Below are 18,889 nucleotides of genomic sequence, written 5' to 3'. Positions count from 1 at the left end.
AGTGTTAGTCATTCATTCATGTCCAAGTCTTTGTGAACTTTGCTCCCAGTAAAATGTGATTCTCAGTGTTCATCATTCTTTCCAGTTTGGGGGACCAATTCTCTGATGAATCTAAGAAAAGTTGTTGATTTTCAGTTTGCTCAGCTTTTTCTTAGTGTGAGCATGGAACTGATAACTTCCAAGATCTTTGCTTGTCAAAAACCAGAATTCTCTTAATTAATAGTTCTACACCAATGACTCATAATTTAAATTTCCAGCCTAGGCTTCTCTGAGCTCCAGAATCATATGTGTTCTCACCTGAATGTCTCAAAGGCATCTCAACTCAATATATTTTACCAAATTTATGATCCCCCATGCATGTACACACACATCAAATAACAGCTGATCTTTTGATTTTCCTCATCTCCGAAAGAGGAAAATTACCAGCCAGTTTCCCAGGCTATAGACCTCATCTTTGACTCATTTCTCTCTTACACATCCAATGCCTCATCAAGTCTTGTTGATTTTATTTGCTGTATACCTTTCATAAGAATTGATGTCTCTGGACTTCCCTGGCAGTCCAGTGGGAAGACCCTGCCCTCCCAGTGCAGAGGGTCTGGGTTCCATCCTTGGTCAGGGAACTAGATGCCATATGCAGCAACTAAAACAAACAAAAAAACAACAAAGAATTCGTCTCTTCCTCTATTGTCACTAGTGGTTCAAGTCGCTTGCCTGAACTGCAATAATATCCTACTTTTGTCTGCTTCATTACTAAAGACCCACGACCTCAAACAACCATTCCGAATGCAAATCTGATTATGGCCTCACATACTGCTCTACACAGCCCCCAGCCCTGATCAGCGCATCCAGCGTGCTGGGTCCTCTTCATCGCAGAGACTTTGTCAGTTCTGTTCTGTCTAGGATGTGCTTTCCTTCCCCTCACCTGGTCCACACCTGCCCACTTTCTCAGATCTCAATTCAAGCCTCTTGCACTCAGGAAAACCCTTCCTGATGCCCCAGGCTCAGATTGCCATCCTTCCTTTTATGCTCACAGAATTTACCCTGCCTCCCCACCCTGCCTGGACGTGCCTTCACAGCGCTCAAGCCACTTCATAATTACCTATGGATCAGACAGTAAGGAATCTGCCTGCAATGGGGGAGGCCAGGTTCAATCCCTGGGTCAGGAAGATCCCCTGGAGAAGGGAATGGCTACCCAATCCAATATTCTTGCCTGGAGAATCCCATGGGGGGTGGGGGAGGGCATGGCGACCACAGACCAATGGGGTTGCAAAGAGCCAGACATGACACAACTGAGCGACTTTCACTTTCAGCAAGATTATTTCCTCGTTGTTGGTCTCCCCTACTAGACTATAAACTCTAAGAGAGAGGGGAAAAAGTCTATTTTACTCATCACTGAATCTCCAGCCTGCCCAGGACTTGGCACAAAGTAACTGCAAAGTTCATCTAGTCAAGGCTATGGTTTTTCCAGTGGTCATGTATGGATGTGAGAGTTGGATTGTGAAGAAAGCTGAGCACCAAAGAATTGATGCTTTTGAACTGTGGTGTTGGAGAAGACTCTTGCGAGTCCCTTGAACTGCAAGGAGATCCAACCAGTCCATTCTAAAGGAGATCAGTCCTGGGTGTTCATTGGAAGGACTGATGCTAAAGCTGAAACTCCAGTACTTTGGCCACCTCATGGGAAGAGTTGATTCACTGGAAAAGACTCTGATGCTGGGAGGGATTTGGGGCAGGAGGAGAAGGGGATGACAGAGGATGAGATGGCTGGATGGCATCGCCAACTCGATGGACATGAGTTTGAGTGAACTCCGGGAGTTGGTGATGGACAGGGAGGCCTGGTGTGCTTCAATTCATGGGGTCGCAAAGAGTCGGACATGACTGAGCTGAATTGAACTGAACTGCAAAGAAATATTTATTAAATGACTAAATTAAATCTCTCACTCACATTCCGATACCTTCCAGATTTACATAGTGAACCTGGTCCTCACTCATAATCAATCTATGGACTGCAGATCCTGCTGGAAAGTTCCTCCTGGAGAACCCACAGACAGTCCCCCCTCTTCTGTATTGTCTTGATCTGGTGAATGGTACCACCCTTTACCACGACTTGGGGCAGAACCCTGACGTCATCTTGGAGTCCTGCTTCTTGCTCAACTACCACTTTCCAGAAATCACAGTCTGTCCCTTCCTACCTCCTAAATGTCCCCCAAACCTCCGCTTGTTTTCTTCCTTATTATCCCAACACCATTTCAGATTCACATCACTTCTTTCTTGCTACAGTAACTTCCAGAGAGGTCTCTCTAAGAATATCTTGTCCTCTCAAAGGATTCTCCACGAAGAACTCTCTATGAAATAGAAATCTGATTCATTTCTATTCCATTCTAGTCTGCCCAGTTTTATTCTATTGAAGGGTTTCCACCCCCTCCACTGCCCTGCTTGCCTAAAAACTCTGCTGTATGTGCCCTGCCTCTGAGGGCAGCTTCTCAGTTCCCATAGGAGCCATGAACTCTGGTTTCCAGACCTCCATTCTACTTCCTTAGGTTCCACCTGCCCATACCTCTTCCCTCCTTCTTGCCCTCTTGGCCTCACCAGCTCTTACTCTGGTCAGGGGTGGGGTCTCTCCCAGAGATTCCCACAGCACCCTGCACTTCTCCCATCAAAGCACTTTGTCTGTGCTGTTACCCCTTCTTGTCTTCTCCTCCTTCCCTGGAATGTAAGCGCCATCCTTACAGGGACCTTGATTTTCACCAGGTCTTCAATCTTTCGGTTGGGAAGATCCCCTGGAGGAGGAAATGGCAATGCACCCCAGTATTCTTGCCTGGAAAATCCCATGGACAGAGGAGCCTGGCAGACTACAGTCCATGGGGTCGCAAAGAGTCGGACACAACTGAACTCAACTTAAATAACACAATGAGTAGGTATAGAAAACGATTAGTAAAATAAAAATTAAAACAACAAAAACTGAAAACAAAATAAAGAAAAAAAGAAAGTGGTTAGTAAAAAAAGTGCTGAATGAAGGGCCACTAGATTTGGGAGTATCAAAATGAATTATAGTGCTGCCCTTTTGGAGGAATCTTAGCATGTAAGACGCTGGAAAGGAAGATCATTATCTCACAAGTGTCAGCCCCACCTCTACGTTAGCAATGGCAACAGTCCTATTATTAAGACATGTATGTTCTCAGTAGTTCCTGAATCAAGAAACTAGACACAGCAGGACATTGGGCACACAGCCTGGAAAGACAGTGGAGGGGCTGGGTTTCCGCGGCTAACGTTACTCTGCTGAGCGGCAGCCATCGTGTGTCGGCTGCACGGAAGTTAATCCCATCGAAGGAAGGCTTTTTAAAATCTCTGCTGAAGTAGCAATTCCTTGGCACTTACCACCAGTAGGCAAAGAAAGGTGCAGTGTAACAGCTGCTACGGGTGTTTTGTTTCGTTTTTTTTTCCTTTCCCATTCCTAGTGAAGGGGGAGAACTTGAAAGTCTTCTAGCTGAAGCGAGTGCTGGGGGGCAGCTGATGGGTAAATGATCAAAGACTCCAGGTGTTTGGCTGATACTCCGGTCCCCAGGAGAACACAGGGAGGTATGAATGAGGAAAGAAGGAAGCGATGTGTGGGGAGATGGGGACGGCTGCCTTCTAAATCCAGGCTAAACATAGCGAAAATTCTTGGGGTTTTGCCCACTTAAAACTGGAGGAGAACAAGAACTTTTCTTTTTTATGTACCGAGTGGTGATACCCCAAATGGACAAATGAGGTGTATCATCAAAATCGGGGCAAAAGGAATGCTCTGTGCCTCAGTTTCCCCACAGAGGAAGGCGGGAAAACATCCTTTTGTTTTTAGATCAATAAGACAATCATTTTACTTTAAAATAGGAAGAGGGACTTTCCTGGAAGTCTAGTGGTTAGGACTCTGTGCTTCCACTGCAGGGGGCACGAGTTTGATCCCTGTTCGGGGAACTAAGATTCTTGCATGTGGCACAACTCAGCCAGAAAATAAAAATAAAAAATAAAATAGGAGGGATACACATAAGGGGTTCAGTGAAGATGGAAAAAACAATGTATAAAGGGCATCTAGAGGGGACTTGTGATTCATGGGGTCGCAAAGAGTCGGACACGACTGAGAGACTGATCTGATCTGATCTGAGAGGGGACTTGGTGGAAAGAGGGGAGGGGAGGGTGACATGCTCAAAGGACAGTTGCTCCAGAGATGAGCCTCTGAGAGAAAGCCTGAAGAGATCTGAGGAACTGAGCTCTTGTGGCAGAAGGAATAACTGCAAAGACCCGAAAACGGAAGCGATTGGAATATTTGAGGGGCTGCAAAGCAGTAAGTGTCTGGAGCCAAGAAAAGAGGGTACTGAGGGATAAGGGTTTAGTTTAAGCCTTTAGTTTAAGGGAACTAGTTTAAGCAACGCCAAAAAGACCTTTGGAGTTTGCTGGTAAGGAAAGTTACCCAAAGATTCTAAGCAGGAAAGCAATATTATCATACCTCTTCTTTAAAAGATTACTCTGGGTTCCAAAGAGAAAAGGAGCTCAGAAAGGTAGGGATGGGTGTGAGGTGCAGAGTTGGGAGCCAGGAGTGGAGGCTGGGAGGCCAGTTTGGGGCTGCTGTGACCTCCAGGCAGGAGGCATGGTGCTGGCCCAGGAGCCTGTGGGAAGTCGTGGGCTGGAGACTAATTTTGAATCCTAGAGCCAATAGTCCCCTTTTCAGTCACGAATGTGGAGTGTGAGGGGAACACAGGAAGCAAAGTAAGAGTTAGTAGGTGTTTGGAACGTTTATTAACTGACTCACCGGCTCATTGGAGGTGGGAATAAGTGAACTTCCCTTTCCTGTGGGACTTCTATGGCCCCTAACAGCCAATTGTTTGCCAAGATTCCCACTCTGTTTTTGCCTTTCTATGCATGCATGTGTGCTAATACATATGTGTTCAGTTGTGTCTGACTCTTTGCGACCCCAGGGACTGTAGCCCACCAGGCTCCTCTGTCCATGACATTCTCCAGGCAAGAATACTGGAGTACGTTATCATGCCCTCCTCCAGGGCATGGCAAGAGACCTTTTGGGACCCAGGTCTCTTGGGTCTCCTGAATGGGCAGGTAGGTTTTTTATCACTAGCGTCACCTGGGAATCCCTTGCCTTTCTATAATATGAGGCTAATAATACTCTGCAAAACTGTTGGGCAAACAAATAGATAACATTTACCTCAGACTTTCTGAGAAGAAACAAGCGGAGCCTCTGTGAGTGGATGCTGAGGCCCTTCTGGAAGTTGGGGCTTCCCTGATGGCTCAGATGGTAAAGAATCTGCCTGCAGAGCAGGAAACCCAGGTTCAATCCCTGGGTCGGGAAGATACCCTGGAGAAGGGAATGGCTATACACTCCAATATTCTTGCTGGAGAATTCCATGGAGAGAGGATTCTGGTGGGCTACAATCCATGAAGTCGCAAAGAGTTGGATACACAGATTCAATATAAAATAGATGCATTAACCTTCTCAATAGCCCTATGATGGAGGTGTCACTATTATTGATTTTATCCAGGAGACTGAGACCCAGGGAGTTTGTATCAATACGTTTGGGCCCCAGTTGCAGTCCCTGTGGGTCAGTCCAAGCTGGGGGAGTTGGAGGTGAGCAGTGATGTGATGGGGTGAGTTGGCATCATCTTTGGGGCTGAGAGGGAAGAAGTCCTTGTGCTTATTAATGCCTGGCTTGCTGATCCCAACCTGGAGCAGAGGCACCTGCCTTGTGGTTTGCTTAATACATTTCAAGAGAGTGAACTTCAGACTCAATGGACATGAATTTCAGCAAACTTCAGGAGATAGGGGAGGACAGAGGATCCTGGTGTTCTACAGTCCATGGGGTCGCAAAAAGTCGCACATGACTTGGCGGCTGAACAACAAACTGGGGAGGAGGAAAGCTTGTGGCCTTGAACCTCCTTTGAAGAGCAGGGGACCTGGAGCCAGGAGTATCTATGTTGATGTTGGCGTGGCTGGAATACGGCTAGTGCTGGAAGGGCAAGGGCGTGGGGGAAATGACTCTAGTCGTGCACCACGGCCTGAGGCCTTGAAGACAGCTCTGCTTGAAGGTGGCTGCTTCTGTTCTTCTGTCAATCCGGAAGCACCAGGGCTTTGAACAAGGTGCTTGACTCCTTCCATTGACTCCTCCCAGCAGGAGCACAGCAGAGGGAAGGGGTGAAGGAGCCCTTGGTGGGGCTGCAGCCTCTCAGCCCAGTGCTGGGAAACGACCTGCTGCTCTTCCAGGAGGTAAAGCCATTCTGTCTCCCTCACGGGAGGCTGGGAGCGGGTGGGGGAAGTTAAGCCCCACCCTGTGGATCCTCCCTTGTTGTTGTTCAGTCGCTCAGTCATGTCTGAACTCTGTGACCCCGTGGACTGCAGCCCGTGAGGCGCCTCTGTCCTCCACTATCTCCCAGAGTTTGCTCTGATTCATGTCCATTGAGTCAGTGATGCCATCTGAACATGTCATCCTCTGTTGTCACTTTCTCCTCCTGCTTTCAATCTTTCTCATGGTCTTCTCCAATGAGTCAGCTTTTCAAATCAGGTGGCCAAAGTATTAGAACTTCAGCTTCAACATCAATCCTTCCAATGATTAGTTAAGGTTGATTTCCTTTCAGTTCAGTTTAGTCGCTCAGTCGTGTCCATCTCTTTGCTACCTCATGGACTGTAGCACACCAGGCCTCCTTGTCCATCACCAACTCCCAAAGTCCACCCAAACCCATGTCCATTGAGTCAGTGATGCCATCCAACCTCTGTCGTCCCCTTCTCCTCCTGCCTTTAATCTTTCCCAGCATCAGGGGCTTTTCAAATAAGTCAGTTCTTCACATCAGGTGGCCGAAGTATTGAAGTTTCAGCTTCAGTATCAGTCCTTCCAGTGAATACCCAAGACTGATCTCCTTTAGGATGGACTGCTTGGATCTCCTTGCAGTCCAAGGGACTCTCAAGAGTCTTCTCCAACACCACAGTTCAAAAGCATCAATTCTTCAGCACTCAGCTTTCTTTACAGTCCAACTCTCACATCCATACATGACTACTGGAACAACCATAGCGTTGACTAGATGGACTTTTGTTGGCAAAGTAATGTCTCTGCTTTTTAATATGTTGTCTAGGTTGGTCATAACTTTTCTTCCAAGGAGTAAGTGTCTTTTAATTTCATGGCTGCAATCACCATCTGCGGTGATTTTGGAGCCCCAAAAACTAAAGTCTGCCACTGTTTGCACTGTTTCCCCACCTATTTGCCATGAAGATGGATTGATTGATCCTTCCTACCCTCTGCACATCTGTTTTCAGCCCCTGCCCTGCTTGCTAAGGATCTGGGTCTAGTCATCTTGGTATCTTCAATGCCCAGCACATGGATGCCCAAAGGGAATTAGAGAGTCAGTGGGTAAATTTCCAATTTTATTTTCAAAGTCTGAGGTTTCAAATCAGCATCTCCATCTGGCTTCCCTCGGCAGCTTCAAAGCCTGAGACCTGAGCTTCTGATCTGCTGCAGGCCAACCCTGTAAAGGAGGAAATTTCAAGGAAAAGTGTCTTCTCTCTGCTTACCTTCCTGTGTCCCTGAAGAGGAGCTCCAAACACAAAAGCCAACCTCAGGGAGCTTACAAATGAGGTGCCTAAAGAGAAGTGTGTAGGTGGCAGGGCAGAAACCTGGGTTCTAAGCCCACATCTGCAACCAGAAAGCTGTGTGACCTTGGGCAAGTCACTTTTCTGTTTCTCCTCTTCAAAATGGAGAGGTATTACAGTATTATAGATTAAGGGCAGGTAGGCTGTGACATCAGATGGCCTGATTTTGAATCTTATTTCAACAACTTACCTGCAGCAACTGTTTAAATTTTTGACCTTGGCTCGGTTATACAAACTTTCTGGGTCTCAGTATTCTCAATAGTAAAATGAGTTATAGTGTCTACTTCAAAGAGTTGCTATCTTAAATTTTATATATATATATATATATATATATATATAGTATGCTGCTGCTGCTGCTAAGTTGCTTCAGTCGTGTCCGACTCTGTGCGACCCCATAGACGGCAGCCCACCATGATCCCCTGTCTCTGGGACTCTCCAGGCAAGAATACTGGAGTGGGTTGCCGTTTCCTTCTCCAACGCATGAAAGTGAAAAGTGAAAGTGAAGTTGCTCAGTCGTGTCCGATTCTTCGAGACCCCATGGACTGCAGCCCATCAGGCTCCTCTGTCCATGGGATGTTCCAGGCAAGAGTACTGGAGTGGGTTGCCATTGCCTTCTCTGATATATATATAGTATATACTACATAGTGTATACTATAGAATATATATATATATATAGTATTATATATATATATAGGCTTCCCAGGTGGCGCTAATGGTAAAAAAAAAAGATCCACCTGCCAATGCAGGAGAGGAAAGAGACAAGTGCGATTCCTGGGTCGGGGAGATCCCCTGGAGGAGGGTTTGGCAACACTCTCCAGTGTTCTTGCCTGGAGAATCCCATAGAAGGAGGAGCCTCATGGGCTACAGTCCACAGGTAAAGAGTCGGACATGATGGGAGCGGCTTAGCACACAGTATATATATGTGTATTTTAGGGCTGTGCCTGGCACCCAATACTGAGTTATTGTAATGCTTACTTTTTTTTAAATGATAAAGCACTGTCCTCCAGGCCTCCCAGGGGTTTGGCGTTGATCCCCAGACATTATGAATTAAAAGGCTGGGAGGAATTCCGTAGGTATCAAGTCTTTTTTGACCTTTTGTTTCGTTTTGTTTTCAGACCTGATAGGAAATTCCTTCTTCCTTCTGCGGTGCCAGCCACCCAGCCACGAACCCAGCTGACTGCTTTCCATGACAAAAGGCAAGGCCGCAGGCCCCCGGGTCTCTACCCCAGAACCAGCAAATCCCTGCCTCAGGAAACAAGCACAGGTTTCTTTTTCATTAAAAACCTCAAGGTTTTAGCTACCGGGACAGCTCAGGAAGACAAAGGGGGAAAAAACAACAGATACTAAAGCTTTAGGCTCTTTCCAAGTTCGGGAAAGTCTGAGGAAGGCAGAGAGCTTCCTCTGAAGGTCAGTGGCGGTCTTTCTTCCTCGAGGTGGGGGGGGGGGGCGGGAGGGGGGCAAAGTTTGGCCCCGCCTTTTTGCCCTGAGCGCAAGGAGGAGCTGGGGGAGGGGGTGGGGGCAAAGGCGCACAGTTTTCGAAGCCTCTGGGCTCCCCGGCTGTCTTTTTCCAGTAAGCTCTAGAATGAGATGAAGGATCTAAAAGTATCAAGAAGGAAACCTGAAACCTACTTATTAGTTTTTCAAACTCTCCTTTGCCCCTTTCTTATTCTTAAAGATATACTAGGTCCTAGAAGGCAGAAACAGTTAGTTGCTCAGTGGTGTCTGAGTCATGTCTGACTCTTTGCACCCCATGGACTGTAGCCCACCAGGCTCCTCTGTCCATGGAATTCTCCAGGCAATACTTTAGTGGGTAGCCATTCCCTATTCCAGGGGATCTTCCCGACTCAGGGATCAAACCCAGGTCTCCTGCATTGCAGGTAGATTCTTTACTATCTGAGCCACCAGGGAAGCCCAAAGAGCTGAAAGGTAGCTGCTTCAAGTTAGCCATGTGCCCAAAGGTCCTCAGCTTGGTCTGCAACTTGACACCAGGCTCTGGCCTCTGGGAGAACCCTGAAGAAAGAAGGTTGCTTTAACTTCATGAGGTAGGGATGGGGGTAGGGAGAAAGGGACATCTTTTCCTCTGTACTGTCTCAAACAACAGAAATCACAATCTAGCTCAGGTCCAGAATTTCTAACCTGTTTCCCAGGGAGAACATGTCACAGATGCAGGAAATCGGTGCCAGTTGGAGTGCTGGTGCAGACTTTGACCTGGAAACATCACAGGCAGAGGCAGCTCTTTCCCTTTAATCCCAGGCCCAGCGGGAGGCACAACTTGCCCCTCAGCACAGCTTCTTTGGTTCCTGTGAGGACTAAGCCACCCTGCTGCCCATTGTGGTTTTTTGGGAGATCATCAGAAGTGGATTCTTGTCTTTGCCTTTGTTCTCATAAATGCCATCTTTCTGGCATTTCATAGCTATCAAACACCCAGATCTAGATGCTTCCAAATACAAGCTCATCACATTCTTTTAAAATGTCTTTCTTTCCAAGATATCCTTAAGCCTGTCCTCCCCACCACCATCCCTATCAAAGAGTAATAACCCAAATAGTTTACTATTGTTTGGTCAGAATTATTCCCAGTCTAGGCCTCTATTAATAGAAATAACCAGATGCCAAGGAGGCTACCATAAGCCTTTCTATAACAAGCAACTAAAATATGGCAGGTGTCTACCTCCAGTGTGACAGGCCTCAGTTCTGTTCTCATTTCTGAGAAATGCCTCAATGATTGGGCCGATCCTGCTCACAACTCATTTAAAAGTCATTCTCCCCCAAACTCCCCTCCCATCCAGACTGCCACATAGCATTGAGTAGAGTTCCATGTGCTATACAGTAAGTAGGTCCTTGTTGGTTATTCATTTTAAATATAGCAGTGAATGGATACATATTTATATATGGCTGAGTCCCTTCACTGTTCACCTGAAACTATCCAACATTGTTAATCGGCTATACCTCAATAAAAAATAAAAAATTTTTAAAAAGAGAGAAAAGCCATTTCGCAGGACAGAAACTGTCTTGTACCAGAGTCCTTATTCACTCCACTATTAAGAACTCTGTGTGGGGAAGTGAGGGAATTCCATCTTCTCATTGGCAAATTAGGAGGGTGCTGGTCTAGATCAGTGGCTCTCAATCAGATCTAATTTTGCACCAATATCTCAGGGCCTGGGAGCAGAGGCTGGGGGGTTTGGGGCAGTGTGTGTATTGGGGGAAGGAAGAGGGGAAATGCTTCCAGCCTGCTACTAAACATTCTGTGATGCACAGGGCAGCTTCTACAATGGATTATCCAGCTCCAAATATCTACACTGCTCATGTTGAGAAACCCTAGGCTAGAAACCTTATCTTTCAGGTATTTTCTAGTTGGGGCCAAATTCAAGTTTCCTAGCTACTTCCTTGGAGACGATGGGCTGCCTGTACCCTCCATGAGGACCACAGCATTGAAAGCCAGAGTTCTCCCCGAGGAGTGTTGCCAGCTGGAGAGGTCTTGTTGTTAGTTGCTCAGTCGTGCCTGACTCTTTGCGACCCCATGGACTGTAACCCATCAGGCTCCTCTGTCCTCCATGGGATTCTCCAGGCAAGAATACTGGAGTGGGTTGTCATGCCCTCCTCCAGGGGATCTTCCCAACCTAGGTCTCCCGCATTCCAGGCAGATTCTTTACCAGCTGAGCCATCAGGGAAGCGCAAGAGCACTGGAGTGGGTTGCCATTCCCTTCTCCAGGGGATCTTCCTGACCTAGGAATCAACCAGGAGTCTCCTGCATTCCAGGATTCTTCACCAGCTGAGCTAGACAGAAACATTACTCTGTTAAAATACAAACAAGATGCTCATGTCTAGAGATCCTCCAGAACTGTTTCATTCCAATCCCTTAAGATGTGGGCAGGTAGAACAAGCCCAATAAATAAACTGGGATTGGGGGAGAATATGTATATATATAACTGAGTCCCTTCGCTGTTCACTTGAAATTATCACAACATTGTTCATCGGCTATACCCCAATGCAAAATGCTTTTGGTGTTAAGAATAAAATTTTATAAAAGAAAAAAAAAATCAATTGCTTGCTCTCTCAACACAAAAATCCGGGAGCAGTTTCTGTGCCATGCTGCTTACAGCTCTATTCCTTTATAGAAAGAAGTTAAAGCTAGGAGAACAAGATGCCCAAAAAGGAACCAGAAGTCATCCCACTTCAAGTTTATTTTATGTGATTTCCAGCATGCAGTGTGCTTTCTTGGGGAAAAAAAAAATCATCCCAGTTCACATTATAAATTAATTTACAAATATAGAATTGTGTTAGAAACAATATTTATAAAAGTCCATACAATTTTTCACATACAAAAATATCCATAGAAAGTGGGGTTTTTGTACATACAGTATGAGGGTAGGTAGTTTCTTTGGTTGTCTTCCTGTATAATATTTAAAAAGTAATGTTGACATTATTTATACCTCAATAGACTATTTAAAAAAAAATAATTTTCTATATGTATTATTTCAAACTTCCAATTTAACGATAATGCTGTGAATCTCAAATAATATACAGGGAAAAGTTAACAATTTTTTACAATTAATTTGTGTTCCTTTTCCTAAAAAAATTAAAAACTAGCAATGTTCCCATCAAAGACCAAACATGGTACAAGGGTAATTCATAGAACATTAACTTCATCTTAATGCATCACTATTCCAATAAAATCACACTTTCTGCACTAACACTTTTTGGATAAGTTCAAACTGTGGCTGAGTGTCTGCCACATACAGACATTCTCTTGGGCACCAAGACGGTGACCATAAAAAGTATTCAAATGATGACACCTCCTGAGAAGTAAAAGGGAGTGTTAAAATATATTACATTAGAAAAATTTTTGACCACAAATGTTTTCTTTTAAAAATAAAAATTCCATTTAAAAACTATTTTTAATAAAATACTAAAACTTGGTTTCAAAGATGAAAAACCCAGGACATATGCTAAAAAAAGACAGGATACCAGTTAACTAGGACGGTCACCACAGATCTCAGAAATATGGCAGCAAAAGTGAGGCAGAGCTGGTGTCCATCCTTGATGCTCAGAACATCCCAAGCGATACTGGTTTCAGCCAGAATCTTCGGTCAGATGAAACCTAGCTCATTCCTACTCTTTAGACACTACTTACTCTGCCTATGCATGTTAATGCCTTTGTTTTTCAGGGACTAGAACACAAAGGTTACAAGCACAGACTCTGGAGCCAGATTGCCTTAAAACTGGATTCTGGTGAGAGTTCCCTGGTGGTCTAGTGATTAGGATTTGGTGTTTTCTCTGCTGTGGCCTGGGTTCAATCCCTGATCCAGGAACTGAGGTCCCACAAAGCACACAGTGCAGCCAAAAAACAAAACAAGACAGAAAACTAAACACACACACACACACACACACACAATAAAATCAAAAAACTAGATCCAGGCTTCATGACTTACTGTTTGGACCTAACATCTTGGCAGTTTACTGCCACCATACAGAAAACGAGGGGGAGTAACAATACCTTTGTCCCAAGGTTGTTGTGAGGATTAAATGAGCTAATATGCCTGGCACACAGGGTGTGTCTGGGCATTTCTATCGCTATTAATGTCTGACACATCCCTGACACTAAGCATAAATAGAGGTGATCTGTGAGCTGGGTAGAGAGCTCAAAGATTTGCGGTGCTTTCTAGCACAGTATTTGAAAAACTTTCCATTAGCCACAAAGAGGACAAATGGAGGTTTCCTGGAAAAATGCAGGTCTCTGACTTTTCTAAAAAAAACAGAAGGCTGCCAGGCAGAGAAGACCAGTTGCCCACAGCAGCCTGCAGCTGGTCGGTCCCAACCATTCCCTGCTGCTTCCAGTGCCAACTGTTACTTTTTTTGACCCAGTAACTTCATTCACTTGTTTTTGCATCTGAAGTCTGTGCCCACTGGACCCTGTGACCCTGATATACAGTGATGAACAGACAGACATGGTCCCTGCCCTCACAGGGCTCTCGGATTCCATCCCAGGACAGACTGGACTGGATTTCTCTCCAGGGAGGCCCTTTATCCAGAGAAAGCTTGTCGGGTAAAGAAAAAGTTTGCATCCACACGCTGTTCCGAGTGTGTTCAGTGGATCTTGCCGGGAGCTCTGGAGAAAATGCAATCTCAGTTCCTGCCCCAGACCTACTGCCTGGAGATCTGTATTTTCATGAGATCTCAGGTGTCCAACAGTTGAGTCTGGGAATTGGGGCTCTATACTTCAGAGCCCTCCCGAGGGTAGATGAGGCTGTTGACCATGCTGAAGTTGTAGAAAGGGCTGCCAAAGGGGCTGCTCGGGGCCCCGCTGGTGCTGGCGGGGAAGGGGCCGTAGTAGGAAGATCTCTGGCTGCTGCTGCTGCTGGAGCTGTGATTCAGTTGCAAGGGGTCTGATGAGGGCTCCGGGACGGAGCTGGGGGGAAACACGCCGCCTGAGGGCACCTGGGGCCCCTGGATCCCTAGAGGACGGCTGCCAGTGAGTGCCCGCTGCGTGCTCCCACTGCTACTACCGACGCTTAGGGTGCTGAGGCTGCTGAAGAAGCTGTTCAGGCAAGGGGTGGAGGAAAGCATGGACACTCCCGGTGAGGAGGCAGTACTCTTGGTGTCCTCAGGAGGCTCTGGGGACTGGGAGGGTCTCAAAGATGCAGGGGCACTGTCTCCGTCTGGCTTCCCACCCACTCCAGACCCCAGTCCCGGGGAGAGCCCTTCTTCTGATTTTGAAGTCCCCACGGCCACTGAGGGGGTGCTGCTGGCTTCCGAGCGGCGCTTTCGCTTCCGACGGAAGTTTCCGTTGTCAAACATTTTCTCACAGTTTGGATCCAGGGTCCAGTAATTACCTTTCCCTGCAAAGATGAGAAAGATGGGTTAGAAGAGGAGGTATACGTGCCCATGTTATCATTTAGTCACTAAATCATGTCCAGTTCTTTGGCAACTGCATGGACTGTAGCCCTGCCAGACTCCTCTGTCCACGGGATTCTCCAGGCAAGAATACTGGAGTGGGATGCCATTTCCTTCTCCAAGGGATCTTCCCGACCCAGGTATCAAACCCGCGCCTCTGGTATTGGCTGACGGATTCTTTACCACTGAGCCACCAGGGAAGCCCCACATGCCCAGCTTTGGGTCTGAGATGAGGGAGGCAGGCTCTCATGAAACTTGACAGAGATGCTCAATCCACTCTGTTGTCCTTTTGGGGGAAATGGCACTACTTGAACTTGAGCCTCTGTTTATCTATAAAAATAGGGATAAGACAGTACTCACCTCACAGGTTGGCCGTGAGGGGTAAATGATAGATCTCCGCAAAGAAGCCATACACAGTGAGCAGTGAAAAGAAAAAGGTATCTATTATCATTATCATTTGCTGAAAGGGTATAGTATTTGCCCCGAAAAAATACTCCACTGGAAAAATGCAACCTCCAATACCCAACCCTCCGCCTTGTCCAACAGAAACGACAAGTTATTACTGAGCAATTGACTGTTTTAAACACACCTTGGATGGCATCTATTTGAAAGTACAAGGAAGCTCCACACCCATCCCTCGCCTTGGGCAAGAGGCACCCTTGCACATCTTCCCAGCTTTTCCTCCACCAGGCTGATCTCAGACCAGGACCCCATTTAATGCAAGCAATGCTAGTCTTCTGCTTAGAAAAACTCCCTCACTATCTAGCACAGTTGAAGTAAAAAAGATCTGTCATCCTCGAGGATTTTTTTCTCCCAACGGCTCTCATCACTTCTGGTAAAAAGAATCTTTGGCATTTGCAAATACCGTAAAGCACTTATCTTGTAGTGAGTTCTTCACATTGATAACTCTAGTTACTCCTCATGGCTCTGGAGACGAGTGATATCATCGCCTCCATTCTTCAGATGGGGAAACTGAGGTGCAGACTGGTTAGCAACCTGTCATTCTCCCAGTTAGCCACGGGTGTGTGCGTGCTTAGTTGCTCAGCCCTGTCTGACTCTTTGTGACCCGTGGACTGTAGCCCACCAGGCTCCTCTGAGCATGGGATTTCCCAGGCAGGAATACTGGGTGCCTTTTCCTTCTCCAGGGGATCTTCCCGACCCAGGGATCGAACCCACGTCTATCTACTGCATTGGCAGACTGATTCTTTTACCACTGCACCATCTGGGAAGCCCAGTTAGCAGTGGCAGGGCCAGGATATAAGCAGGTTGTCTCTAGAGTCAAGCATTCTTAACCACTACCACACACCCCTCCACATCCATTACCTCCACCAACACATTTTCTGCAAATAGTTGCAGAATAAAAACCTAATTCACGTAACTACCATCTAAACAACCAATCATACCTACTCCTACCAGAATATTTATATTGTGTCACCTTGCTACCAAAAGCTTTGACAAGACACTGGCTTGAGATCCTTGACCTTTTTAGAAAGTCCGGGAGTGTACGTGACAATTGACATGATCACCTCAGGTGATTTAGAGGCCAAATCTGGGCAGATGCATCTTGGAGAGCTGCGTGCCTTGTCCAGTAAAGTAACCACTAGCCACACGTGGCTGCTGGGCACGTGAAAAGTGGCTTGTACCAAGTGAAATATGGTATAACACATACATAGGATTTTGAAGACTTAGTACCAAAAGAATAATGTAATTAGCTTATGGATAATTTCTTATATGTTCTACATGTTGAAATGACATTTTGGGTTGCTTTAAAAAATAAATTCCCACCATCTTTTTACTTTTTTTCACATGGCTACTAGACAATTTTTCAACTACGTGTAGTTTGTACAGCATTTCAAATGGAAAGCACTGCTCTTCATTGGAAGGACTGATGTTGAAGCTGAAGCTCTGATACTTTGGCACCTGATGCGAAGAGCCAACTCATTAGAAAAGACCCTGATGCTGGGAAAGATTGAAGGCAGGAGGAGAAGGGGACGACAGAGGACGAGATGGTTGGATGGCACCACCTACTCATTGGACATGAGTTTGAGCAAGCTCTGGGAGATGGTGAAGGACAGACAGGCCTGGAGTGCTGCAGTCCATGGGGTCGCAAAGAGTTGGACATGACTGAGCGACTGAACAATAACACAACTACTTCAGAGCATTTACATAATTTACAAAGAATCCTGTATCCCTCACTGATCCTTAGCCATTTCTGCACCAGGGGCTGGTCTCCTGCAAGACAATATTTTCCACCAACGCAGGGGGCTAAGGGATGGGGGGGAGTCTGAGTGCATTACTTTTATTGTGCACTTTATTTCTATTATTGCTACATCGACCCCCCCTCAGATCATCAGGCATTAGATCCCAGAGGTTGGGGATTCCTGCTGTAGAAGGCAAGGAAACAGTTTTCTCTTTTCCCTAACCGGATTCTCACCCCACACCCCTAGTCCTGAGCGCCTTCAGAAAACCTCCAGTAAGAATCTGTTTCTGAGATTTTTGAGCTTTTCTTCACCTCATTCCTCAGCTAAGAGGGAAACCATTAACGAGCCACTATCACCCAGCCCTCCTCACCTCAGGGGCTTAGATCCGCACGAAGCACATTTGGGATTTACACTATTATGTTTCTAAACAGGTAAGGTTCGAAACGCATCTACGTACAGCGGGTACCAACTCCCCATCTCTCCCCACCTCACTCTCCTGAAATGTGATGGGATTCTCGGCTCATCTGAATCTCTTTACAGCCATCCGTTATCTGAGAGCCCACCCGTGTTTTTATTCCTAATCCGTTTACCGGTAACTCGACCCTCCCTTCCAACCGCCTAAGGAACACCACTCAGGACTGACTTTCCGCTTAAAGATTCAGGCTTTTTACCTTTATCCCACCCTGGCCTGCCTCTGCGTGTGCGTGAGTTGCGGGGTGGGCGTAGTGGGGGGCGGGTGTGGGTAAGGGACCGGCCGGGAAGCACCTGTCCGCCCTCACCTGGGTCGTCCTCGTCGCGGGGCACCTTCTTGAAGCAGTCGTTGAGAGACAAGTTGTGGCGGATGGAGTTCTGCCAGCCGGCCTTGCTGCGCTGGTAGAAGGGGAAGCTGTCGGCCACGAACTGGTAGATGTGGCTGAGCGTGAGCTTGCGTTCGGGCGCGCTCTGGATGGCCATGGCGATGAGCGCCGAGTACGAGTAGGGCGGCCGCACCATCTTCATCAGGTCCTCGCGGCTGGCCATGGACAGCCAGCCCAGCTCCCCTGGCGCCGCGGGCCCGGCGGGTGAGGCGGGCGCGGCGGGCGCGGGCTGTGCGAAGGGCCGCTGAGCGCAGGCAAAAGTGCCAGCGGCGGTCGGCGGCTGCAGGAAGGGTCCCGGCGCGCCCCCCGGGGGCGGCGGCGGCGGCGGAGGGGCGCCCAGGTACGCGGCGGCGGCGGCGGCGGCGGCGGCGGCGGGGGGACCGCCCACGGCCGGCCCGTTGAGCCACAGGTAGGGGTTGGCGGCGGCGGCTGGCGGCGCGGCGTAGTCGGTGAGTCCGTAGGGCGCCCGGGCGGGTGCGGGGGCGCCCGGGGCGGCGGCGGCGGCGGCGGTCGAGGGCAAGCCGGGCTGCGAGTACACGCCGAAGTTGTCCCCACAGTAGAGAGCCATGTCGGCGGCCGTCGGCTGGCGCGGCGCGGCGGCGGCGGCGAGGGGCGAGCGGGGCTGACCTCGCCGCTCGGGCAAGAGCATCCCTTTGGGGGCCAACCCTGCGGCCCTGGCTCGGCGACTCGTGTCTTCGGCGAGGAGGGGCGGGGACTGATGGGTGAGCGCGGAGCGCCGACGAGCTAGCCTCTTATAACCGTCGGCGGCTGGGCTCCTCCCGGGCCGGTCCCGGGGCTGGGCGGCTGCCCGCGGGCTCCGGCTCTCCACGCCCCCGCCACGCCCCACCTGCCCGCGCACGCATCCCGGCCCAGCGCGCGGAAACCTCCGGCCGCCCGCCGCGCCTGCCCGGCCGCTGCAACCCCTCCTCTCCGGGCCGGGGTGGAACGGAGGGAGGTCGGGAAGAACCAGGGAAGCCCGGGGGAGGCCGGCGCCTCCGATATTCAAGCAACCTGTTCCCCATTCCTAACCATTGTGTCCTCAGCACAAGAACGAAATAAAATAACGAATATCAAAACAAAGAGAAAATCTCCAGGACGGTCCGACTGTTCTAAAAAGTCTGTGAGTTAACTCTGGGTGGCCGCTCAGCCCACCTGCCTGCCCCCGCCCCAACCTTTGATATTTCGACCTGGAGCCTCTACATCTTTTGTGATCAGTTGCAGGATTCACGTCCGGTCTCGACTGGTCGGCTCCCAGTCGAGAATAATAGACGCGATTTACAAGTCTTTGGAGGTACACCGTAGATATTAAGGAGCATTCT

At 48.1% G+C, this 18,889-nt stretch overlaps 1 protein-coding gene across 1 annotated transcript; it reads right to left on the bottom strand.

The window, feature by feature from the left end:
* Window positions 1-11,793: 11,793 nt before the first annotated feature.
* On the bottom strand, window positions 11,794-18,748 carry FOXI3 (forkhead box I3). Its single transcript, XM_061432603.1, has 2 exons — window positions 17,493-18,748; window positions 11,794-14,457 (listed from the first exon to the last, which is right to left on the bottom strand). Exons 1-2 carry the CDS (start codon window positions 18,217-18,219, stop codon window positions 13,832-13,834), a joined length of 1,353 nt encoding a protein of 450 aa, XP_061288587.1. The 5' UTR covers window positions 18,220-18,748; the 3' UTR covers window positions 11,794-13,831.
* Between the last annotated feature and the right edge of the window lie 141 nt (window positions 18,749-18,889).

This window comes from Bos javanicus, chromosome 11, assembly GCF_032452875.1.
Source record: "Bos javanicus breed banteng chromosome 11, ARS-OSU_banteng_1.0, whole genome shotgun sequence".
Classification (NCBI taxonomy): domain Eukaryota; kingdom Metazoa; phylum Chordata; class Mammalia; order Artiodactyla; family Bovidae; genus Bos; species Bos javanicus.
This window is presented reverse-complemented; position numbering and strand designations above follow the sequence as displayed.

What these genes read in the sequence shown, in the direction of transcription:
- FOXI3 (XM_061432603.1), bottom strand. Translation starts at nt 18,219, where the DNA reads ATGCTCTTGCCCGAGCGGCGAGGTCAGCCCCGCTCGCCCCTCGCCGCC. An exon ending in CCGCGACGAGGACGACCCAG is followed by an intron (nt 14,458 to 17,492) that starts GTGAGGGCGGAC and finishes TCATCTTTGCAG; the next exon opens with GGAAAGGTAATTACTGGACC.